A 25,422-nucleotide genomic window follows, 5' to 3' on the forward strand; every position below is an offset into this window, starting at 1 on the left:
TGCCTTACCGTTAACACCCACTTCTCGATCACAAGCTAAAAATATCCTCCATGGCGCTCATAGCTGACCTGAGCAGAATACAACTCTTATTTGTATGTCTTGTATGTCAAGGACGTGATGCTATTTAATATTCAACAAATTAAACCTGGCCTGCATTTTAGGAAAAATAAAAAACAAACCATTTGAGCAATATACGTAAAATAATATTGTCGGTCGTCGATGTTGTTTCTAAAACTGTATTGAAACAAAGAAATTTTGTTATCCCCCGATGGGCGAGAAATTAGCTGTCGCTGTATATAAATGTCTAAAAAATTTTCGAAAGTCCACACTACACATTAAAAATGCTAAAACTTTGACATCCAGGCAAACTCTCTTTTGATGACTGAATACAAGGTATCCTTTTTCAAAAGTTTAGACGGATTTTCACAACGACAGGGCTTAATATTAGCGAGTGAACGTAGCGTGCTGTTCTCTTCTTTCTGCGTGTTATTTAGACGAAAAGAAAAAAAAAAACATTGCAATATTTCTCTAGGTACATATCAAACAAAAGTGTCAGGATTTTAAAACTTCAAACAGCTGCATTTAAGAAATCTTTTCATCGTTTGTTGTTTCGCAAAACTACATGCTCTGACCTCCTATGGGAAAATAATCCGCTGTACCTCTTACAAAAAAAAGCTCTCTTCAAACCCAAACTTGGCGAGTGTATGTCCGAAAAGTTAATAGGTTGTTTCTAGAAAATAAAATATCATAACAAAAATTGGGGAAACAGAAAAGCAAAACTCAATTAATAATTGTGAAATTTAATAAAACTCGAAATTGCCTGGTGAACACATGACTGTGCAAAAAAATCGATCAGATAAATTCTCAGATTTTCGTGAATGAAATTATTTTTCCTTATAGCAATATATCGAAATATATGCTCCTGTGCGGTTTCAGCAGAAACTCATAAGTCCGGGTTTTCAAATGAGTTTCTGGTTTCAGATAAAAGCACCCAATGTCCTGTGTTTTAAAAAAATCGTTTTATTATTATTTTTTTCTGTTTTTGTTTTGAAATTCTAACAGCGAAATGTGTTGTTGTAATTAAATTGACGTAAGTTGCTGAATAATTTGCGAGGAGAATTATTGAAATACAATGTTTATATCCGTTATTTCAATCTGAGAATTTTCAAGTAAACCTTGGTGGTCAATATATAAAAAGGGGTTAAAAGATTGTTATTGAAGGGAATTTTAAACTAGACTGAGATTTGATGTAGCTTACTTGTTTGTGTTTCTTCAGAAGAAGCAAAGAAATGACAATGTGATACCTAGACCATATACAGAGATTTTGACATTCTTTGATGTTCTTGATTTTTTTCTAAAGAGGTTAGCCCATTGATTCCTTTAACTTAAAGGAGAATGATTCTCCTAGATCTTGAACGTTTTTCTGCCATTCCGTAAAAAGGCTGAACGTGATATTAAAATAAACTTGCTGAAAATTAGAGGCAAAATTGTACCAAAAATCTTCGCTTTTAAATTACTGTCCTGCAAGATATAATTCTTCTTTCATAATCGGTCCCTTGGCAACCTAATATTACAAATTTCTGTGGTATCTGCATGGGGACCACTAAGCCAAATGCTTTCTTTTTTCTCCTTTTTCATATCATTTTCCTTTATATGATGTGGAAAGAAGAGGTACAGTATTAAAATATAGTTGGTGCTAGCTAAAAGGATCACTGGAACGTTGATTAAGAAAGTTAATTAATTAATAAGTGTATAATCAATTTATGCTACATAAATCAATTAATATGTTGATTAATCAATAAATGAAGACAGTTACAAAAAGAATTCTCTAGAAAATTTCATAAAAGTGCGCCCGCAGACAAGAACGCAACATCGCGCGCGCTCGCTGTTTAAATTTTGTGCACGCAAGCCTTTGTGACGTATATCGCGAGTTTTGTTTTAACGAAAACGACACAAAATCAACCCATGTTAAGCGAAGACTTTTTATACAAGAGATTACATAGGGTGCGAATATTTCAAGCGGTAGACAGAGAATTATGAGCTGGGCCAGGGACGAATGGAAACTAGATTTGCCGACTGCAGCGCTACAGAAGATAAGCGAGTTAGAAAACGACGCTGAGAATCTTCGCAAAAGCAAACAACAGCAACATTTTCAGCTGGAAAGCGTGTCGAGCACTTTACAAAAACAGAAACAACTCACCGCAGAAGAAAAAACTTTGAACTTAGATCTGCGTCGTGAGATTCAAGAGCTTACGCAAAAATGCTGCGAACTCGAAATCAAGGATGAAAAGTCACAGGTCGACCTCAAGGCGAAAGACAGTAAAATTTGCTTGTTGGAGGAACAGCTGCGGAAAACGAGAGAAAAACTTAAGGAAGAAGAAGACAAAAATTTTGAGCTGATCAAAAAATTCGATGAGCAACAAGTGGATGTAGAGGCAAAGAAAAATGAGCTTGAACAGCTTCAAAAGAAACTGGAAAAAGAAAGCGGAGCCAAGGAGCAAATTGCAAAGGAACTTGATGGTAAGTTTGAATTGATTTACATTTCTTACAGGAATATAGCTTTATTGAAAAAAAAAAAAGACTTTTACAAATCAAAACTGACGTTCTAATCGATGCCATTTTTTCTATTAATTTTGCTCACTATTTAAATCGGAGCGGACGATAGTCTATAATAGCAACTGTGTTCGCTGGAATAATCCGTTATGTGTTGAGCCGCACGATTCTAACTTTGTGCGAAAACTTTGCAACTTTTGCTGATGAACTGCTCCACTCGTTGTAACGCGAACAGTACAAGAAAAAGTCGATCCAGGAGCCCTGGTCCATCACATTCTTTTACAGATATAATATGCGGTTGGTTAAAATGAATCGAAATATATAATATTATAACTGCGAGTTAGGGAACTCTAATTTAAAAGGTGGAAAAACTATCCTTGAAAAAATTGTTTAAATTATCAAACTATGGACTTGCAGGAACATGAAATACTTGTTGCAGCCGGCTGGTTTAAATAATGGCAATTTTTTAACTAGAAGTTAAAATTTTAGCTCATTTTTTACTAGCAGTTATTTTGTTCTGATCGTAGATCTTGGGGCCTGTTTCTAAAAAAACGCAGCATTTATAATCTGAAAAACTTAAATCTTGACTAATTCTTAGCTATTAGTTTAATCGATTATCAAGATCCCCATTTCAAGACAGGGAATATTACCGTAGCGTGAGAAGGCTCGGATCGGAAAGGCAACGACAAATATGCCGCAGTATGTGGTCTCATTTTGGGCGTGGCAACGCCTACAACTGGGACGGTAAAAAAAAGTTCTAAAGATATATTTAGATGTGTGTAATGTCGTTCACGTCTGGGTATTTAACTAGTACTTATTTTAAAAGGATGGCCGGTCTTTTATCCCCCAGCGGGAAACTGATTACTAGAATTCAAGGAAGTTTCGGTATTTCTCGTATTTAGGTGGGACCTTTCTCTCGCAGCAAGAAGTTAACTATGTTCTTCAAATTAACAGTATGTTGATCCTAAAGGTTTGATTTTTATAATGTTGCTTTACTTAAAGGATTGATTATGGTTGAGCTGTACCGAAAGCATTTTCACAGCGATGATCTAAAAACAACGCCGTTTCGTTGCCTTCTTGAGGCGCATATCTTTCCAAACAGTTGCGTGTCATGTAAAAAAATCAAAGTGTACTTTAGGGAACGCGTGCAACTTTGGTCATAATAATACCGTATGCCTCTGCTACTGCTATTTAAAACGTATAAAACCGGACTTACTTATGATCGACACATTCCAAATTTTTTGTAAATGTCTCCTCACGATCAGAGCGGAAAGAAGCTAGAAGTGAGGGGAAGAGGATACTTCTTTCGGTGTCCTTCATACAAGCTACATAGTTGCGTACTCTAATAAAGGGCGTGCATTTGACCCCTTTGGTCACGGTTTTGGTTGTTTTCACACAGGAAATTTCTAACTCAAAACTGAGCACTTTTACTTTAATTGCGCAATTAAAATAAAAGTGCTTTTGAGGCAGAAATTTCCTGTGTTAATGTGCAAGAGGTGCCACCCTTAAGAATTTTACCTAAGGGACATCGTAAAAATACAATTTAAAGAGGAAACAAGGCGAAAACCTTGTATATTGGACAACTAGGTCAGGAGACGGACCATTTAAACTTTTGTCGGGGGGGGGGGGGGTAAAAGGAAATAATTTTCTGCACGATTTTTCCCCTAGTGACTACGTTTTGTTGCTAACTTTTCGTTAGCTGTTTGTATGTATTTTTAGCGCATTGTTTTAACATGAGTAACATACTGTGAAAACCATGCTGTGAAAGCCCATAGATAATAATTGCAAAGGCCATGCTTAAGGCACGCACTATTTAAAGGGTTTCTTAACTCACCCTTAACCGAGGTTTTCTTGTGTAAGGCATCAGCCGACCTGAAAGTTTTCTCTTTAATGGTTTCTGAATCCTTAGTTGAGCGTGAGACAGGCTTTTGAGACCAAACTCTCGGAGGAACCGATAAACTCTCTCTCGGAGGAATGCGTGCTTAGTGTAATGTGAATATGTCCTTAATGAGTGTGATCGAAGAACGGTCTTTGTGAAGAGATGCCTTAAGTAGCACCGTCTGTGAAGGTTAAAAGAGGATACTGATCAGATAAAGGATAACGATCTTATCTCAATTCTAAATTGATTCTGCGATAATAAGTCACCACTTATGCGGTCTGATCTGGCATAAGAATACAATTGAAACCTTCTAGAGACATTTTATATTCACTTTTGGTTACATTGACATTGAGGCATTTGAGGATACTACAATGTCAGTGCAATGTACAGAAATGCGGCATCCCTTTCTGAAGGATAATAACTGGCGAAAGTCGTGAGCTTTACAGACTGCTTCGCTTTGTATAATGATTCAGCCTTATAAACAGTTAGCAATTGATCAAAACATGCATTTACTTCGTCTTGTCTTAGGGGCAAATCCTTTAACTCATGATCAGTGACCAATTAAATAAAATCTCTATTGTAGTTCTTTTACATAGTATTATAAATGCAGAAATTATATGAAATTTTGTGAGCTCTACTTTCAAAAGGTGCAATTTATTAACTCTAACTTTTGAGATGGCGGACTTAATTCTATAGTGTACCATTCAAGTAAAATCTCTTTGACGTTACCTTCACGCCATGCTATTTGTTTATTTATTTTTCTGATTTAAAAAAATGGAATTCTCTGAGAAATTTTTACTGAATTTGGATAATGACTGCTAATAGCAGTAATGGGGTTAGGACGGAGTCGGCTACATAATCAAAGTTGTCAATTAAATTCTCAAACCCTTGTAAACTTTAATTTTAGTCAGTTGTCAACTGTCAGTTGATTCTTTTTAATCTATCATTTAAAACAGCAGTAAATCGCACGTACCTGACAACCAAAATTTTGAAGAGACAGTATGCCATACCTTATCCAAGCAGGTATCAAGTAAACTCGGTTATATCAAGTCACGTATACGATCACTCAGAGAGGCAAACTAAGAAACGTAAAAACAGTAGCTCCCAGAGTATACTGTCTGATTTTTGCGTAGTTCATGAACATGTCGAAGACAAAAAAGGGTGGGGGAGGGGGGGGAGTGTTTTTTAGAAGGGATTCTAACTAGAGCGTAAGGCAGGACTTTGTACACATGAAAATTCTCCACCCTGAACTCCATACATTTCCTTTAAGAATGAGTTGAGAGAAAAAATTAAAAGATCATGGCATTTTTTCTTTGGCGATCATTTTATTAATTCTCATAACCTAATCTCTTGACATTGTATGGACATTGTTAGGAGAAAATTGATGTTGGTCACTATTGGGACTTAAAGGGTTAAATTAGCAAGGTTCTACGCCAGCGACTTGCTGAGATGAGAGAAGACCCCCCCCCCCCCCCCCCGCCCTGTTACAGTGATATGGGCATCCCCATTCCTAAAACCATAGTGATATGGGCATTCCCTTCTCATAGTACCTTAGTGGTTAGGGTGAGGGTTACAGGGGATGCCCATATCATTAGGGTATTGGGAACGGGGGATGCTCAAAATGCAGGGATGCCCATATCACTGTGACACCGCTTACCCCTCCTTCCAAGTCCCAAACTTTCCCAGGGCTTTTCCCTACCCAACTCCGCTTCATCTGTTGGAAAATTGGAAACCGAATGTCCATAATAACGCAGATATCTTCTAAAAGAATGTTGCGAGTTTAAAAGACAGTAAGCACCTTCTCTAAATTTAAGTTTCTCAGGTAATTTGAAATTCGAGGGTAGGTAGGGAAAGGGACAAACTTCATATGTACTGAATTCTTCGTGCCTTTTGATCGTCAGTTCGTTCGTGTGACTTATAATCTGTCAGAGCACAGACGCGTGGTCAAGCCGTCAGCGATTAATTTTCCTTAGTTTGTTCATTATGGCGCATAGTTGTAAAGATTATTTCGGATTGAATTAGCTAAGCTAAGGTCTCGAAAAACGTGTAACAGAAGCTGTCGCCAGGCAATAGAAATCGAGACAAAAAGTAGTTATTTAGAAGAAAGCCTCTGCTAATTAAAACAAACATTCGAACACTAGCTGTCGTGATATTCTTTAAAGTTTTTTTTTTTTTCATTTTGTTGAGTGTCTGCTGCAAGAGAGCTCTCTTAGTGTCTTTTTATATATAGAGAAATCTAGAACTACTCTGTAAGCGGTATAAGTGAGAGAAAGGCGATTTGAAACATCCAAATGTGATAATTGATTAATCCAAATTGGCAAAAAAAGTCTCTATTTTGCCTCATGGAATTACGGACGAGCTAGCCATCCACGTGAGCATGTCTGGGAAATGGGTGTGGCTTATGGGCTCCTGCCCGGTGGGAGCCCAAACCGGGGGTTGGAACAACGGTACTCTGTATTTCTGGGCGCGAGACTACACGTATATTATAGAGACGTGCTCATTCATTATTACGGAAAAAAATTGCTTGGTTTTTTAAAATAGTTGACGTGGGATTTTTTTTTCATAGAGACAACAAGAATGACCTTGTAGATAACAATCAGCGGTACTGGGGAGACTGTTAATAGCACTGGGGGCTCCATAAATGAAGGAACCTAGTGATTGAGGATAATAACGTCGCTGTTATAGGTGTCGCAATATCTGATGATTAGGTTAAGTTCATAGGCTGAAAAGCTAGAGGCAAATTACTTGATCAAAAATGCCGGAATTACACAAACTTAGCCACGACACAGACGGAAAACAGAGGATTTAGAAAACGACTTGATCCATTAAGCCGTTTAACACACGTTATAACAGTGTTAAACTCAAGTAGATTTAATGTGAAGTGCGCACTAAGGTAATCCCACAAAAGGGTGTTTATTTTTTTGGCGTAATCTTTCAGTAATAAACAGACTTAGCCACAATCTCTTGCACATTTCCAACACTGGAGAACATTCGTGAAGCTATGTAACATGCTCTAATAATCCTAAATCTACGCTGCCCGTGTTAATCGCCTTTTTTAAAACATCATTCAATCTTCTTTGTGAAATTTATAAATTTCATGCAGTGCCTGATTGCCGTTCATATTTCTTCAGACTTTTTTTAAGCTGTAGATATTAACTGAGCTAGATCAGTTTTTAAGGTGTTAAGCCGATTGTCCAGTGATATGTAATTAGACGGTTAAAGGAATCTAAGCTTAAATTGACCCTAAAATAGAGAAACAAAAACATTGTTTTCGCTCAAAACAGTGGCGCAGCTTTTCCTAAAGACAAATGGCAGGAACATTTTCTTTTGCTTGCTAGAAGACGAATTGTGTTGAAAATTAGTAGATTTAGGCAAGACCGCGCGACGAAAGTGAAGATTTGCAATGACAATTAAAAACCAAACTGACCAATTACAGAGCGTCGAATTGACCACCTCATCTCGCGTTCAGTCCCTTCCGCGCGCGTTCGAGTTCTCGCTTGACACTGTGTTGTCTTTGCTAAATAAGCCTAATGTAAACGAAAACAAAATGAGGGGACATTCAACTCTTTGGGGAGACAATTAGATGTCTGAAAGTCGGTCCTTAGTACTGGATATAGCCTCCGTGACTGTAGCTGTTGTTTATGCGGAAGCCCATTTAAGTTATGAGTAGTGTTTTGTTATTATTCTTCACAAAGAATTTTCGAACTTTCGAGTTTGTGAATGAAATTCCAAAATTAGACAGTGGAATGAAACTGATAAGCCGATACGCCCCCGGTACGGAATACGTCAGCAATGCACATTATAAAGCCACTGGCACCTTCTCGTTTAAATACGTCCGCGGGTGAGATAAATATCTAAGGGCCCTAAGCCGGGAATGCCCAAAGATGCAGCAAGCATGAAGGGATGTATAATCAACCTCGTCAAGGTCTTCTTGTTTTCCAATTTGGCGCCGGCAGCGTAATAAACGAGAAGACCCTGGGCAGGAGGTTAGACATATAATTTGCAATAGAGAGGAGAAGTGTGACGTAACGTTACCATGGTAGCAGAATATCTGGATGACAAACCAACGACGACGGCGACAGTAAGCAGAACGGCAAAAAAGTAATTGGTTTATATTAGTATAGGTAATAGCATGATTTGTAGTGATATTTGGCATAAATACCACGAGTGATATTTCGAAATTGTTATACCTAATTTCACGAGCCGTTAGGCGAGTGAAATTTGGGACAATTTTGAAATATCACGAGTGGTATTTATGCCAAATATCGTACAAATCATGCTATTATTTGTTTATACTACTGCCCGCAAAAGGTTTGTAATTTTCACATGTAGGTATTTCAAATTAAGCTGAAATACCACTGCTCTAAGCCAATCAAATTGCAGTAATTTTTCATGTAGTAGTATAAGCGAAACAACAACACGCTATTTCGTACATTTCTTTGCCGTTGTTGCACCACTGCGACATGAAACTTCCTAATTTCACGCGCCCGCTTTATGGAGTAGGTGAACACAACACAAAAATTATTTTTCTTTTTCTAAACTTAGATATGGTGCTTTCGGATTCAAACCCACAAAATTTCGCCAACATTTGCCAAATTAAATGGAACTGAATGAGATCGAGGAAGTTTGAAACAGTGCGAATTCGCTTTTTTAGTGACGTTTTCCGTTTGCTGTCATCTAAAAACTGTTACCATGGCAACATGACGTCACGACTTCTCCTCTTTATTATTGGATGAGGCCGAGTATGACCTTAAGAATTATGCAGATCGAGGAGGGTGTTATCGGTTTTGGCGAATAACACCCTTCGAGTTCTCCATAGCTTTTCATATCATACGAAAGTCGAATCCAATAATTTACATGTACTTTTTTAAAAAACGTGCTAACCTCGATCGATGTTAAATTCCCGTCTTCATTTAGCAGAGATTCTTCACTTTGCAATTGTCATCCGTTGAGTTGTATTCACTTGCTGTTTTGGCCATGTTTTCAGGCATTTGGTCGGTTATTTTTTCTTCGGAAACGTGTAAAAGTTTACCTCATTTTGCTCAGCTCCACCAAAACAGCAGGGCTAATGCAAAACTCGTCCCGGAAACTTTTCGGTTTCCCGTCCCTTATTCTGTCGATATCCGGCTGTACTTCTGTCGTTCGTAATTTTATTGAACATCGCACACGTCGTAGCTGGTTACAGAGAATTAGCTGAGCGATTTGATCCAATCAGAAACGAAGAAATAGTTTCAAGATATGTTATACATGTGGTGACTATTCATGCTTTTAAGCTGAGTTGATTATTACGTAATGAGTTATGGAAGTTATTGATTGACACGATATTTAACAATTATACTTCCGCGAGTGCGCGTTGGATATGAGTTGACTATAATCATCTCATATCCAGCAAGCGCAAGTGGAATAATTTTTTTCCTAAAAACGCCCACAAAATATCGAGAATTCTTCCCGACTTTATTTATAAAAACCACCGATTTTCAGCCTACTTTTAATTTTGAGCAGAGGCGTACAGTTACTATATTTGGAGAGCATGGCATAATGGCTCTTATACCATGATGGCTAAGCCAATCAGAGCTCTAATCGCATTAACCAATGATTCAGTTTTTAATAAATAACAACATCTGTCTGCTTTATTTTCTTAGCCGCCAAAGAGAAGGTTGACATCCTATGCAAGGAGAGTGTTTCTTTGAGAGACCAGCTAAAACAGCGGGACGAACTGCTAACAGAGCATTCCAACCAATCTTTTGAAAACCAGGCTGTGCCAGCGACAGAGGCTGCGCCAGTGACAGAGGCTGCTGACCCGACCACTGTAGCAGCAGTGGGCGCGGCGTTTCTGGAGATCTTGAAAAGGGAGAACAACGCTTTGATCAGCGACAATGAAGAACTGAAGACACAAGTAGAGCAGTTAAAGGGCATGCTTCGAGAAAAAGAAAAGGAACTGGAACGAGTCATAGAGAAACTGTCTGGTGCTTACGCCGAAAACGAAAGCATTTCAACTGAGTTGAAGGCAAAGCAGAGAGAGATTGCAAAGCTAGAAAGAAAGCTGCGTAACGCCGAGGAAGAACTCGATAGGGTACAACAAAAAGAGAAAATGTTGGAAGCCAAGAATCGACAATTGGACGATGAAACCCTGAATGACAAACGCAGCGCGGACAGAACAAATGGAAAGCTTGAATGTCTGAATAACGCGCTTGAAGACTCTAAGAACAAGATCAGAACGTTGGAGACGGACCTAACACAAAAGAAAAACCAGATCAAGGCGAAGAAAGATCGAATTGAAACCCTGGAGGAAGAAACGCAGGAAATGGATTCTCTAAAGCGACAGAACAACGCTGCAATGGAATCATATCTTGCTATGACCACAGTGTTGAGGGAGAAGGACCTGAAGATAAAGGAACTGGAAGATGATAATAAAGAGAAGAGAAGACAACTCAGAACTCAGGGGGAGAAGGCTGAGGTCTTAAGTTTAGAGAACAGTCGTGTGCGAGAGGAGCTGGAGCGAGTGGAGCGGAGGTTCACGGATAAGGAGCAATCGTATCGATTGGTATCACAAGCATTAGATGAAAGCCGGAAAGCAATAAAAAACAACTTGGAAAGCATTGGCCAAGCACTCGGAGATACCGACACTAGCGAAGAATCCGGAGTTGAGCTGATAAATACAGGGGACCGTGGTAATCTGAAGCCCAGAGAAACGGTCAGTTTTGATTTGTTTTTTACCTTCGTTGTTGTTGTTTTTATACTAAAGTAAGTACTCAGCAAACGAGTAATTAAAGTATTTTTTTATTACGTCTTCCTGACCTAAATGTTGTGAAGTAGCTTAACGGTCACGTGATCGTCCATAACATGATCTTTGGACATTTCATTTGGGTTTCGTTTGTTGTTCCTTTTCTCTGTTTTTCAAATGCAAACCGACCTCTTTGGCACCACAAGCCTACCTTTTTTGGGATTCCAGTGTTGATTTCGTAAGAAACTGAAATCCCCGTATCACGAATACTTCGCAGTTAAACCGGGTATTTAACAATTATCCCTCGAGCCCGAATAGGCTCTGAGTCAATAGCCCATTAATGAATGAATGGGCTATTGACTCAGAGGCCACGAGGGCGAGTGGAACAATTGTTTTAGTAAAATTTCACTGGTTGGTCAAAAATATCGAGACAAAACAACTTTAGCTAGCAAAACGCGGTTCAGCCGCCATTGTTTTGGTTTTCAAAGCCGGCGCTTTTCGTTGCTAGTGGGCTATAACATAAAGCCTAGTAGTAGCTCAACCAATCAGAACGCAGCATTGATAATAGACCACTAGTTGGATTTTACTGATGTGCCAGTTCCAAAATTAATACATATGTTGTTGTTCTTTTGTCGTCACGATAATTGACTCATAATGTCTCGCTCGAAAGTAAACGTTTTTTGAATTCTGCTGATGATATGGGGGCAAAGTGGGCTAGCATAAATATAAAGAAAAGTAACATTGCCAGCACTATGGAATATAAGGAGTATAAGCTTGACGAAGCTCCCGCCGCGGGAGCGACTTGCTCTCCAAGACGGTGGACTCAACCTACTGTATGAGGGTCCTCAACAGGGTTCTTCAATCCCGTGACCCGACCAAAAACTTAGTGCAATCCCGTAATCCCGAGGGTTTTTTCGCGCATTTTAACTCGCACGCATAATTTCAATCCCGAATCTTACCCGATTTTGTTTTAAAATTCCGAATCCCGAGCTTCAAATTAGGGAAATCCCGGATCCCGAATCCCGAATAACCTATTGGGGACCCTCCGGTGTGTTGATCGAAGACCATCTAAGGGCAAATGAATTTGCATTAACGTCAACACGTTTTATTTCTGCATTTTTGACAGAAAGTCAAGACATGCACTAACTGTGAGAAATTGAAGGTAAACCTGCGAGAACATCAAGAGTGCTATGTTCTAAAAATCCGGGAACTTGAGGCTTGCATACGAGATCTGAAATCCAAGAAAGAGGCTCTGGAGCAGAAAGTCGCCAATCAGAGGCGAAGCAGTGAGGAGTTTACCAGCCGCGTGCAAGAGATTGTACAGAAACTAGAAAAAGAACAGCGTGCTAACAAACAGGACAGAGGAGAACCCATGAGAGGAAAGCTAAGGGAGACAGAGAACTTCTTTACTATGGTCAGAAAGTTCTTCATAGAACATGAAGATCTGAAAGACTACGCGCAAAATTGTCTGCATGACCTCCTCCAGTTACAGCGGTATTTCCAGGTAAGTCCTAAGAGTGCATGCCCGACATCAATTGATCTTTAATCAAATTCCCTCAACTAATTCTCCAAGGAAATGCATGGAGTTCGGTGTGGACAATTTGTATGTGGATTCGTCTTGTAACGAAAAGGAAGTTAGAAGGAAAGAAGTCGGGCCATAAGCCTTTTCTGTTTTCTTTTCCTATCATCATGGTGGCTACTAGACCATTTCTTTTCCAAAAGTGGCTGCAGCCAAAACTCAAGAAACTAATTTTGTAAAACACTGAAAACTAAGAGACATACACGATAATACCTTCTAAGAGGATTCAAGGTTCTCAATATGTAGGTTTCGTCATTTTCCTGCAACCTTTAATGAATGAAATTACAACAGCCATAAGGCGAGTCTTTTCGAAAAAATAAATAAATACTTAAATGCTACATTAGATGTTTATACCTTTTCATATACCTCAACTCGTGAATTCCCAACACTTTGATATACCTGAGGACAGGGGAACCCGTTAGGCCGCAGCCTTCTCGTAAAGGCCATTATAGGGAGTACCCTCTAGGCTTAAGATTCAAAAATGAGTTTCGTATACAATCTCGAGTGAGGGTTAAAATGTTCACGTTTTAGCCTAGGCGTTCTCAATATGTGGCTTTTTGTACGCTGATTTTCACTGTAATCTTTAGGATTGCACAGACGGCGCCAAAGAAATCATCAGCCACGCTCAACCATTCGAAGCCGTCGCCAAGCGAATGACGCTGCTAAAATCACTGTTGGAGTCAGTCGTAGAGGAATTTGCGATGCCGTTGAACGAGGAGAAAGAAACTGGAGATGGCGGGGATTCTCCCATCGAAGCGGATATCCAAGCGGAGATGTCATGGGACAATTATGATAGGGAAATAGCTTTCAAAGCGTTCAAAGACAACGTGGAAGACATTCTGGATCAGCTGGACAAAGATAAGAACCTGGCTGCCAAGAAAGCAGAGGAGCTACGCGAGGTTAAAAGGGCGCATTTGGCTCTTAAAAAGGTCAGGAAGAGGTCCAGGGAAGCTATCGAAAAGGCTTTAGCACATGGAGATACAGAGAAGATAGCAGAGGAGGGCCTAAGAACACACGAGCTCATTGAGCCCCTGAGCGTTAGTACCCCGATAGGCTGCGATTTAGTTGACGTCATTAAGAATTTAATGAGCCAAAACCGAGAAGAACTGGAATGTAAAATGGAACAGTATTTTAAGCGCCTGGAAAACACGATTCACCATCAGCGTGTAAAGCAGTTTACAGACGATAAAAGGCAAAAGCCTGGTACGGAGAATTTCAAGGATGTCGTTGATGGAAAATTTGCCATTGGGGAGTTGGATATAGTTAAGCGAAAAATTTCTGACGTCCAAAAATGCATGAAACACCTCGTTGGATCTCTGACAGAAACCGAGAGAGTGAAAAAATGTGTCGAGTCTCAAATGGATATACTTAGCGGAGAGCTTAGTCGGAAGGAGTCTCAATACGAGACCAAATGCGAAGACCTCAAGAGAGCAGCGAAGACGGCGTCGGAGCACGAACAAACTCTCCGAAGCAGAATCGACGGCCTAACATCGGAGAAAGACGAGATTAACTCGGAGCTACGAAGAGTCGTTGGAGTTCTGAAAAAGAAAGAGATAGAACTGGTGGAGAAATCTAAGGAGTTGAGACAGTTGCAGACCTCGTACAGCGAAGAGCAGCGCGTGATGAAAAATAAGATGGTTGCTCTCGAACAGGAGAACAACGGACTGTGGTTAGATTACAAAGAAGCAGATAAGCGAGCTGACATTAAGGAAAAGGAGTTTAAAGAGCTCGTAGAACGGCTTAAGACCAGTCAGGGTTATCTGCACGCCATGTTTAACAGCTTAAGTAACATGGATGATGAACTTCAGAAAGCACGAGATATTGAAGTATTCAGCGAACAAAATTAGCTGAGATATTGAACTAAATTAGGAAAGTAACAGAAAATCAAGTCAATTAAAGTAAATAAAATAGTGCGCGTCACATTTTTGTTTGTACATCTGCCTTCAGTATATTTCGAAGGCCTGATATGATTTAGTTGTGACCAATACTGTACACTGCTAGGAAAACTACGTACAAGGAACACAATGTCATGAACTTCTTTATAATATTTTTTATTTTGCGCATGAAATAAAGTCATTCTTTAAGACAGTCGCTCATTTATACTGATATCAAACACGCCCTTTTTATGGAATGACTTAAGACTGTGCCAAAGCAGCGTTAAAGGTGATTGCAAATGCATGTCATGTCATGCGCGTTGCCATAAAATGACGTCTTTGAAGTGGCTTACGACACTCTTGACCTTTAAAGAGATTCAGGTGTTGCAAGAGATTTTTGTTTCTATCTGTGCTGCGCTAAAAAGGATAAAAATCGTAGAATTCTTTCAGCCAAGGTGAAAAAATGAAAAAAAAGTTAACAATTAAATGAAACTTGAAAGAAAAAAAGAAAGAGATTTGAGACTAGCAGCAGGCTTCTTCCAACGCTCCGCGCTGATTTCTTTGACTTCCTTCCTGTTTGATTGGTTCAGCACATAGCCTGCGAGCATGCTCTCTTATTTGGGCAAGTGAAGTGAGCCTCGCCCCCGCCACCTCGCAGCTTCGACGCTGGCTCGCGCGTTTTCGCGGGACTCGCTTCACTCGCCCAAATAGGAGAGCTTGCTCGCAGGCTATTCAGCACACGGCTTTACGTTTTCAGTTTAAAATACCTTTAAGTGCTCTTGTTACCACAAAACGTGACTTTAGAAAACGAGAAAAGTTTACCAAAAGAAAGCGGGCTCTTAGTGCGTGTTTAATCTTCATAGAGACTATCGTAAGCCACATTATCAACTACAGGTAAATGTAAAAAGAAAACAAAAGAAATTCAAAACATTGGACGAAAATGAGGGTCTCCGGGTGGGGGTCTTCCTGGGGGAGGAGCCCCAGGGGGAACCATGTTTGCCACACTCCGAGGAGGTATCCAGTCCCTATCGCCACGCCCTGGAGGTGGAATCCAGTCTCTTTCTCCTCTTAGAGGAGGTCCCCGTTCTGCTGGAATCCAGTCCGCATCGGACCGTGGAGGTCCCGGGAACCTTCCTGGAAAACCAGGCCCCACTGGCCTTGGTCCAAAGCCTTCCTCAATAGGAGATGGGGCCATTGGCCTAGACACTCGCATCTCTTCAAATCTTGGAGAAGGCCCTTGCTCGGGCCGAGGGAAGCCGCCTTGAGGGACGTGTTGCATAGGGGCTGGTGCAGGACCTTGTACGGGAAAACCACTGACCACAGGATGTTGCTGACGCGGTCCTTCCATAAAGAACGTTTCCCGAGGTATAGTGGGTACCGCAGGGAAATGGCGCCCATCCATGACTGGTACAGTTCCTACATTGCCAAAGGGTCTTTCCCCTGGCAACATGGGGCGAGGGGGCACCGCGGGAATGGTCTCGTGTAGAGGGGCTGGGAAAAAGGGGGCTGCCTGAGGAAACATAGCGCGCTGTATCTCATTCTCAGCTTCCTCTCCTCCATCACTCTCCCCTCCCCCCTGCTCTCTCTGATGACGTCTCTTAATGTGCGACTGCAAATCTCTCTGGGAGAAATAACTCCGACGACATCCCGAGATTCCATAGCGGCTTCCGCCGACTGAACATACATACACACTGCCCAGCGGTGCTCGCTCAATCCTCTGAACACTTTCCCCACACCTAAAGTAAAATTTAAATGAATTCAGAGACCCCGATGAAGGGCAATTTTTGGAAATACTCCCGTTTTGGTTATTTATCCCGTTATACCTTGTAAGTTAGTCTCTCAAGCAGCCGTTTTTGTCACGTCACGCAACACCACTCCCCATGAAAGGGAGGGGAAAGGGGAGGAGGGAGGAGCGTTGTGTGACGAGATAAAAACGAGGAGGTGGGAGACTACTTATAACCTGGATCTTAATAACACAACTCTGGACACATGAATAGCAACTTTCAGCAACTTAGCTGCATGGATCGTCAGTACGTTAATCAAAACTTTGAATTTTGTCTCTTTTTGATCACTTGAATTTTGAGAATTTTTTTTTGGCCATGTAGCCCAAATTCAAGTCCTGCTAACGACCTCGCACTTCCAAATTCCAGTTATTATTGATTCTAGAACTCACTAATCCTTTGAAACGAGTTTTTAAGGACTCGGAAGTGCCTTGTGATTAAGCAAGTTAAGGTCAAAATAACATGGGCAACCAAAGTCAACCACACTACAGCCCAGTGTAAACATTATTTTTTGGCAGACCAAGTTGTACAGAGGTAACAAAAAAGATGAAATCCAATTTAAATCTACCTTGGGCATTTTCCATTTCCCTTTTCTGCGCATGTTAAACAGAAAGAGTGTTTACATGGACTCTGAAATAAAGACAAGGAAGGCATAAATTATTAATTTTGAAGGGTACAAGTCATGTAGAAAGTGTTTTTCCATACACCAAGATTTTGGGGCTGTGCTTACAATTGGACTAAATGCTCGTTTTAAATCATAATTACCGATAATGGTATGATTTACCCACATGTATCTTTTACCCATCTTAACACAATGTGCAAAATCCAATGCGAACAAAATTACCCTAACAAACCCACAAAGAGAATTAAGCAGAGCCACTGTTGCACGTTTTAGAATATGACAAAAAAAAAACATACATGTATGGAAGGTTTCAGAAAAGGGTCATCAATGCATTAAAGCTGCATCACTATATGAACATTTAAAATACAACACCCACGTTTTAATATTCTCATAATAATAATAATAATAATAATAATAATAATAATAATAATAACATTTACTTCTAAAGCACCATTTCCATTGCTGTCCAAGGCGCTTTATAACAACAATTACTTTTAAAAAAATTAATAAAATGAACTAATAACAGTGCACTGTATAAACATTTTAAAATAAAATTGAGCTATGCGTTTCACAATATTGTTAAAACGAATAAAAATAGATAATATGAATAAAACCAAATAAAAGCCAAATAAAAAGAAAATGTAGCAAAAATATGTTCCTAGGATGATCATAAATTAAAAGCATTCTTAAAAAGATAAGATAACTAAAAGGTCTGATTTGTCAACTATAAATAACAATTATTCACCGAAGTGGAGGTGGCTAGTGATGGATATTTACCGAAGCCGCGTTAGCGGCGAGGTAAATATCCATCACTAGCCACCGACACTGAGGTGAATAATTGTTTTAGTATATACTAAAACAGTGAGATAATTGAGCCCAAAAATGATGATTTTTAACTCATTTACTGTTGCCTGCAACGATTACAATTTTGGCGCGCAATGACCGAACGGCCGCTGTCGTCGCTTTTTCTTGCCGGCAAATAAAACTTTTGAAGGCATTTGTTTAGCTCTTGCGGGGAAATTTCCTCAAAAGGAGCTGTGAATTCTTTTTGTATTTAAAATCATTCTGTAAAAAGGATTATTAGATTTAGTTTTAAGCTTATTTATGAACAAGTCAACTAAAAAAAGTAACGCAAGACTTAAACTTAATTTGCATTTGTAAACAACAAAACTTTTTCGCCGGTTTTATCGATAAATTCAAGTAAAAAAGACAAAGCTTTACCTGTGAAAACTTCCACCCCGAGCTTCGTCACTTTCTTCGTGTATTTTGGAAACAGCTTGCTTGATTAGTTGTGAAATTTCTTTGTTTGTTACGGCAGCAAACCGGGAAGGCATTTTGCAACTTACGCGAGTTTGGCGTCTCTCGCTCGGAGGAACTGGAGGTGAATCAGTAAATAGTGCAGGATATTCACTGATTGAGTAGCCAATCAGAGCGCGCGAAAAACACTATCCACTGTTTTAGTATATACTAAATATATATATTTTTTATTTTGGGGGATGTTCATGTGAACATTTTCCATGATCAATATCCATTTACTGGAGGTTCTTTTTATCAATAATCCACTATAACCGATGACCTGGATACCACTAAATTCTACAACAATTTTGTTACTGACACAGTTCAAGCTTTACACAAAATACTGATCACGACATACCATGGGAGAAACAATGTACACCAGTGGCATAACACTGGAGTTACAAAAATGAAAAACGAAAAACTCCAGAAAAATTATTCCACAAAATCAATAATTATCTTGCAGAGGTTGGAACCACCAAAGTGAAGTTACCATTTAATGGTAACACCAAGGCTTTCATCCAGACTCAAAAACAAGTGCTTCAGTGCATTCATACATCATGACATTATGTCATTAACTAGCTCGAGGAGTAAACAGGGTGCAAAGAAAGTCAGTTTTACAGCTTCCCAAGCTGCAACTAGCATGTACCAACCCAAGAGTCGTTAATGAGCAGGATTGATAACAGTTCTTCTGTAATGCGAATTTCCTAAAAGAAATTCATTTGCCAAAAGAGTAGACTGAGAACAGAATTCACTAGCCCGATAACCGAAATCCTCTAGTCCCGGGCTATCGAACACGACTTTCTTTGCATACTGGTAGAGGAGTACATAAGTAAATACTTGTTATACATACCAGTCGGCCATAAACAAGGATAGGGAGAGAGCACTTTTCACAAAGGTGGAGAAGTGGATCTTGCACTTTTTGCCCAATCGGCAAAATCTGTGAGGAAGACAGGAGGATGAGCTAAACTATTTTGAAACCTAAATGTCTTGTTTTTGTAATGAATGATATGATAACAGAAATGTAAGAGCCTAAGTTATCTCAGCTACATGTACACATAGATGTATGGGCCTGCCTAAAAATAATAATAAAAAATTAATGACTTAATTTTGGGGGCTACCATACAGGAACTAATAAATGTCCAAGGCATCTAGTTAATTCTAGGGGTCCAAGTGGGGGCGTTCAATAGTTAGGAGGCATTTAAAAGAGAGAGGCGTTTATTCTCATAACTGTAACAAGCTCAACAAAACTAACATGCTTTCGCAGGGCTCGAAATTAAAAAAATCCTCAGGTTGCCTTTCGGCGACCAACTGGAGAGATATAGTAACCAGATGCAAATTTTTAGTGGCCAGTTTGTATCTTGTAAATGATGCAGCTCATAGTCAGGGCCTCTGATATTTCGCGCAATCGCAGAGCCGCAAAATTCACAAAACCACGCAAAATACTGAAAAATTCAGTAAAAATCTTATCAAATACATGTTTGTACAACATATTTAAAACTTTTGTCAGCTATTGGGGCTATTTACTTGTCGTAAACTTGTAAATTTATCTTAAAACTTTGTCACTAAAATGTGTAAACAACGTCCCGAAATTACTAGGCGTAGATTATGTTGCGAAAAACTGGGCAGTAGCCATGATGTTCAAGGCTTTGCCATTGTTTCAGTTCTGGAACGTATAGTTGTTGAAAGAGAAAATGATCTCTGTTAGAAAAACATTAAAAACGCTGGTCTGTGGTCAGCACAAAATTGATCAATCTCTGACAAAGTTTTCCCTGAAAATAACCACAAACTCGGCCTTTTTTTACCAATTGATTTTCGGCTAACTTTGTCCCAAAAATTCCCGCGAAATGGGTCGATTTTTCTGCGAATTTGCCCGAAAAATCCTGTGAAATTTGACTTTTTTTCTGCAACCTATCAGAAGCCCTGCATGGTATGGTGCAATCCATCAGATTTGAAAATATCGTGGATAGAAGTTGGTATAAATTTGGAGGTAAACTGGCTTTGTTTATGCGATTGGGCACATTTTTTATGATGAAAGCAAAGCAGGATAAGATGAAATGTTTGTTTTAACTTTACTAATTTAATTTAAATCTAAGTCATAGAGAAATCTGGTCGCCACTTTGGCGACTAAACTAGAATTTTTAGTCGCCAAGGAGAAAATGTTACTCACATTGGCAACCATATCAGTTGCAATTTTGAGCCCTGTTTCGACAAAAATGTCAAGAGAGTTTAAAAATGGTGGAATATCCACTCTATCAATTGATAGGTTTAGGCCGTCTAGAGATCCATATCGTTCTTTTTCAAATCCCAACATCAATGTTAGAATCCACGTTCATTGTTATTGCATTGCCATCATTAGTCTATCCTCATTTTTAACTTAACATGGAGCAAGATGAAATACGCATTTACCCTTGCTAATCAAGCAAGAAACTGAATGAATTGAATGATTTTGCACCTTTTTGCTAATTCCTAGTATTTTGGAGTAATTCTCATGGGGAACCGTCTATTTATTAGACAGGGGCCTTTATTAGAGAGGGGCATCTAATAAAATTTTAACAATGTTGAGGGGGCGTTTATTTGGAAGGAGACGTTTATTATGCTGTTTATGGCAAACGACTTACAAATAGGGGCAGAGTGACTGGGGCTAAATGAGCATAAATTATAAAATTAATAGTACATACTTGATGATCCCACTTGAGTTCTCTCATGACAACCACTTGAGCTGCTGCAGCTGTTCCGGGGGATTTCTGTTTCCTTTTACCCTCCTTATCACCTAATAGATATGACGAACAAAGAATAAAATAACTATCCAGGACTTCTAACAACTAAGAGGACCTTTAACAATCTAGCGAAATGTTTGCATGTGTAGTTTACTCGGGTTTACTTGAATCCTATGGTCTGAGAACTGCACAGCATGTCATTACGACCTAACTGTACTCTATGGCCTCTACCTGAATAACTTTTACACAAATCCAGGCAAAACTAAATAATTAAATTTGATCAGGATTTGTGTAAACAAACAAACAACGGTTTTTCTATTTCATTACAAAAAATCATAGTTGTATAGCAGCTGGTACACATGAACAACAAATTCTTTTAACACATATAAGAACTATTACTGAAAGGATATAATTTTGTCACTTACAGTACAAAGTTAATTTATAGTACAACCGAAGGCAAGAATTAACATCCAAAAGAGCAATGTAACTCAATGCAAAAGCAGGTAGAGGCAGACCTACATCTTGAAGCCCAAACAGCCAGAGCTTAACCTAATTTCTGTAGCATGAAGCATTTACACCACAGGAGTATGGCTAACCTCTCTGGATGGGATGCTTGCTCATCACAGGACACCCTTGTTAACACTCAACTTAATAAATTTACCAGAGCTTCAGAAGTTTTCAAAAACAACTTGAAATTTATTTATGAGCCAAAATACAAGAGAACTCTCTGACAGATCAGTTAGTGACAAAAGGGTGAAAACAGGTAAGATGTAACAACAAAAAGACCATTCTTGAAGAACCTGTTTTTCCAATTAGGTTTTTCCAGAAGGTTCAAGAAACATCTGTACAGTGGAACCTCGATTTAATGAAGGGCCAGACGACTGGCAAAATGTGTTTGCCATATCAATGCGGTTTCGTTATATCGAGGTTCTTTCTCATATCTTTCTATGACTGGGGTAAAGAAAATCTTTTGTTATACCAAGGACTTTGTTATACACAGGTTCATTATATCGAGGTTCCACTGTAATACTGATTGTCTCCTTTGAATAAACAAGCATTCACAGAAAAATGAAAAACTTGTCAATGTTGCTTATTTCCTCAAGCAGTGCTGTTGCTCAGATTTCAAGTTGCTGGATATACTGTACATGTTTAAATGTACAATACGTAGGCCAGGAAATGAACAGCAACAAATTTCTGTTGCAGGGCTCAAAACAAGTCCCATCCAGTAGTCCTGGTCAGGTGGATTTTGTTGCTGGACAAGTTACTTTTAAGGCTCACTTGCCCAATGAGGGTCAAGACAACTGATCCTCTAATAAAATCATTAACTAAGACAAGGAAGAGGTGGCTCTAACCAAGCAAAATATGAGAGCTGCTTGCCCGAAGGACAAGCTGGACTTCAAGATTTTTCAAGCACTGTATTGGTTCTATATTCTATATTCCATTTTCTTATGAAAGTAGCCAGGGGTCATGCTCATAGCAGCCAAAGGAAATCCACTGTCTCAGGCTCTTATTGACAGAGATGCTCAAGAGTGTGTGTCTCTCAACAAACTTCACACAGCATGCCTCAGGTACCATTTACATGTATGCACCTGGGTGAAGAGACAAAGTGGACTAATGTTTCTTGTCTAAGGAAACAACATGACAGCATGGTTTAAAACCAGAGATACATTGTACAGCGTTGAAAGAAAATTGGCTTCTTTACCTTCAGATCCTGTCCTAGACTTTTCTCCACTTTTTGCTTCCTTTTTCTTGCTTTTCCCAGATGATAATGAGCTTGCTGACTTGCTCTTTGCTTTCAGTTTTAAAGAAATGTTTCGTCTAACTGGCTGTGAGGTGGATCCTGGAGCTACTCCCTCATGCTCCAATTCAAGATCTACCAAAACAACATAGAAAACTACAAGATTAGTTTCACCTCGGTACAATGTATAGAGAACTTTTTGTCATGGATTTACATGTATTTTTCCAGGTGCACTAAATGTCTAGATCATTTTGTTAATATTATTTTTGATAAATACACTTCCTTGTCTGCTCAGGAACTTTACGTTAACAAAGAAATTATTGTGTATTATATCGATAAGAGTACAGCAAAAGCACCAAAACATAGGGGATAAATTATAAATATGCACTAAGAACAGCTAGATTTAAGATACATCATAAGCACTAAAAAGATATGCTGAGCAAAAAATTAACAAAGCAAACAGATGCCAGATCATTTTGAAAAAAGCAATGCAAAAGGACAAGTAGTACAAATTAAATCTAGGTAAACCTATTAAACCTCAAAGAAACAAAAAATCCGCCACGAGTAAAGTGTTTGGCGTCAAGTACTGTGAAATTCACAAGGAGCGGCTTATAATGGGTCTAATTATCCCAATGCAAACTGAGATAAACAACTGGTCAACAACTAAAATAAATACATTTCATACTGTTAGAAATTTGAGAAAATTCGTAAACCAAAAATGATATTTACAAAGGAAAAAGGTACATTTTTCATGGTCACTTATGAGAGTAATGGCAGAAATTCTGCTAGCACTTGAACCCAAGTATAAATTGGAGTATTAAACCCTCAAAGATTAGATATGTAATACTAGTGAGATTAGTTGAAATCAGAAGAATAACTCATCGACATAGCGCTACAAACTAGACCAAATCACGAAAAAGCTGAAAATCAACGCTGCGTAGAGTTGCCAACGTTTCATTTTCGTGAAATAAATATGAAAAAAAACTTTATAACATAAAGAAAACATGTTTTTAAAACTGAATAGCGCCAAATTAAGGATAAATTTAAGCAATAAGTCAGTGGGAAAAGCATGCTTACCGTCCTCCATCTTGAATTTTCCAGTGCTTTAGCTTATGACCGCTGTGCAGCTTGTCTCTTGATTGAGCCTTCGAAACTGTTCCCCAGGCCTACTCCAGGATGAACTTTTTTCCCCACGTACCGATAACCCTGTTTATTTTACATTGTACTCACTATCTGTCTTCTCATTGGCTAAGAGCCTATAGATAGTTTTGGAAATCAGCGCAACCTAGTCTACAGAACCTACAGATTAGTTAGTTATCTGCTAGCGGATACCTGACTAATCTGTAGATTGAGCGCGCAATGCATGATTTCCAATCACATCAATTCAGGTTCCTCAGCTTGCGATGACGGTGTCTGTCTTTTTAGAAATACGCATCACTTCGCATTTATCAGTGTTAAATATCAATTGTCCCAATATTCGAAACGAGTAAGATCTTTCTGCCGAGTTCTTCAACATCATCCTTAGTGTCCCTCAGTACCCTAGACACCTTCATATCATCTGCAAAGAGTCTGGTACACGACGTAATTCCTTGAGATATCGTCATGAAATCTGGGATTGTTTTTCTTTAGTTGAAAAGCATTTTTTCAGTTAACTGTAATCAAATCCAATCATCAAAAGGTAGACAAAAAATCAAATTGAATTTACCTTTTAGCTTTCATATTCGAATTCAAATTTTACACTGTAATAACTATACTATTCTAACCCTGGGTTATCTTCAGCTGAGCGAGCTGCGGCAGGTTGAACCCCGGCCCGACAACCAATCAGGGTCTCTCTTCCCATTTCTTGAATACGGATGTATTTCTCTTATCTCTTTCATTTTAATCATCTAATTGATCTATTTCTATTTCTTTCCCTTTGTTCTGTTTCTTTTTATCTATTTCCTTTTTTATCATTTAAACACTTTTTTAAAAATGGTTTTAACTAAAGGGAACCAGCCATCCGCATATTAAATTGCTCATGTTACTTTCGCCTTAAAGCCTTTGAGAGACTGATTTATTTTGGGGAGAACAAACTCGGTCATTCTTCATTTGACATTCAGGCATTGAGAAAACGTCTTTAACGAAGGTCTCAAAGATCGATTACATGTTAGTCTGTTCTTAATTACAAGGCCCATATCGCCCAATGCTGTAAGGTGATTCAAGACAGTCCTGGATATCAGGACTGGACTGGATTCTACGCAGTAGTTTTCAGATTCCAGGTACTGGAATCCGGATTCCCTGTCAGTGGAATTATCGAGAGCAGAATTCCGGAGTTTTATTAAACCTAAATTAGGGATTCCAAAGCTCAGGACTCTGGATTCCAAAAGCAGAAATTTCCCTGATTCCGGATGATTATAGACTGCGAGCAGTCTCTCTTTTCCTTCCGATTTAGTGAGGCGAGTGCACGCGCGCGAGAGACGTAAGAAAAGAGGCGAGAAAGGTGCCTCTCCTGTCTCGCGCCTTCAGTCACGCGCTTGGTCATTTGCGTGTCTCGCGCGTTTTGCTCGACAGACTAAGAAAAACGAGAGACTGTCCGTACTAAGTTGATTACCTTACTTGGGGCGCTGGATTGACAAAGTGGTGACTTAAAGAGAGAAGAAACCGGGAAGGGATCGGCACG

At 39.1% G+C, this 25,422-nt stretch overlaps 2 protein-coding genes across 2 annotated transcripts; one reads left to right on the forward strand and one right to left on the reverse strand.

The window, feature by feature from the left end:
* The first annotated feature begins 1,936 nt into the window (after positions 1-1,936).
* Positions 1,937-14,655, forward strand: LOC140922976 (uncharacterized). The gene is made up of 4 exons (XM_073373024.1): positions 1,937-2,520; positions 10,075-11,126; positions 12,283-12,660; positions 13,323-14,655. The coding sequence occupies exons 1-4, from the start codon at positions 2,037-2,039 to the stop codon at positions 14,580-14,582; spliced, it is 3,174 nt and encodes a 1,057-aa protein (XP_073229125.1). The 5' UTR covers positions 1,937-2,036; the 3' UTR covers positions 14,583-14,655.
* Positions 14,656-14,765: 110 nt separating this feature from the next.
* On the reverse strand, positions 14,766-23,915 carry LOC140922984 (uncharacterized). The gene is made up of 6 exons (XM_073373031.1): positions 23,841-23,915; positions 22,728-22,898; positions 20,987-21,078; positions 19,159-19,245; positions 16,959-17,020; positions 14,766-16,345 (listed from the first exon to the last, which is right to left on the reverse strand). Exons 1-6 carry the CDS (start codon positions 23,848-23,850, stop codon positions 15,532-15,534), a joined length of 1,236 nt encoding a protein of 411 aa, XP_073229132.1. The 5' UTR covers positions 23,851-23,915; the 3' UTR covers positions 14,766-15,531.
* Positions 23,916-25,422: the final 1,507 nt, after the last annotated feature.

Source organism: Porites lutea, chromosome 13 (assembly GCF_958299795.1).
Source record: "Porites lutea chromosome 13, jaPorLute2.1, whole genome shotgun sequence".
NCBI lineage: Eukaryota > Metazoa > Cnidaria > Anthozoa > Scleractinia > Poritidae > Porites > Porites lutea.

What these genes read in the sequence shown, in the direction of transcription:
- LOC140922976 (XM_073373024.1), top strand. Translation starts at nt 2,037, where the DNA reads ATGAGCTGGGCCAGGGACGAATGGAAACTAGATTTGCCGACTGCAGCG. An exon ending in AATTGCAAAGGAACTTGATG is followed by an intron (nt 2,521 to 10,074) that starts GTAAGTTTGAAT and finishes TTATTTTCTTAG; the next exon opens with CCGCCAAAGAGAAGGTTGAC. An exon ending in ATCTGAAGCCCAGAGAAACG is followed by an intron (nt 11,127 to 12,282) that starts GTCAGTTTTGAT and finishes CATTTTTGACAG; the next exon opens with AAAGTCAAGACATGCACTAA.
- LOC140922984 (XM_073373031.1), bottom strand. An exon ending in AACTCAAGTGGGATCATCAA is followed by an intron (nt 19,246 to 20,986) that starts GTATGTACTATT and finishes TCTTCCTCACAG; the next exon opens with ATTTTGCCGATTGGGCAAAA. An exon ending in TCCTTGTTTATGGCCGACTG is followed by an intron (nt 17,021 to 19,158) that starts GTATGTATAACA and finishes TCTTTATTTCAG; the next exon opens with AGTCCATGTAAACACTCTTT.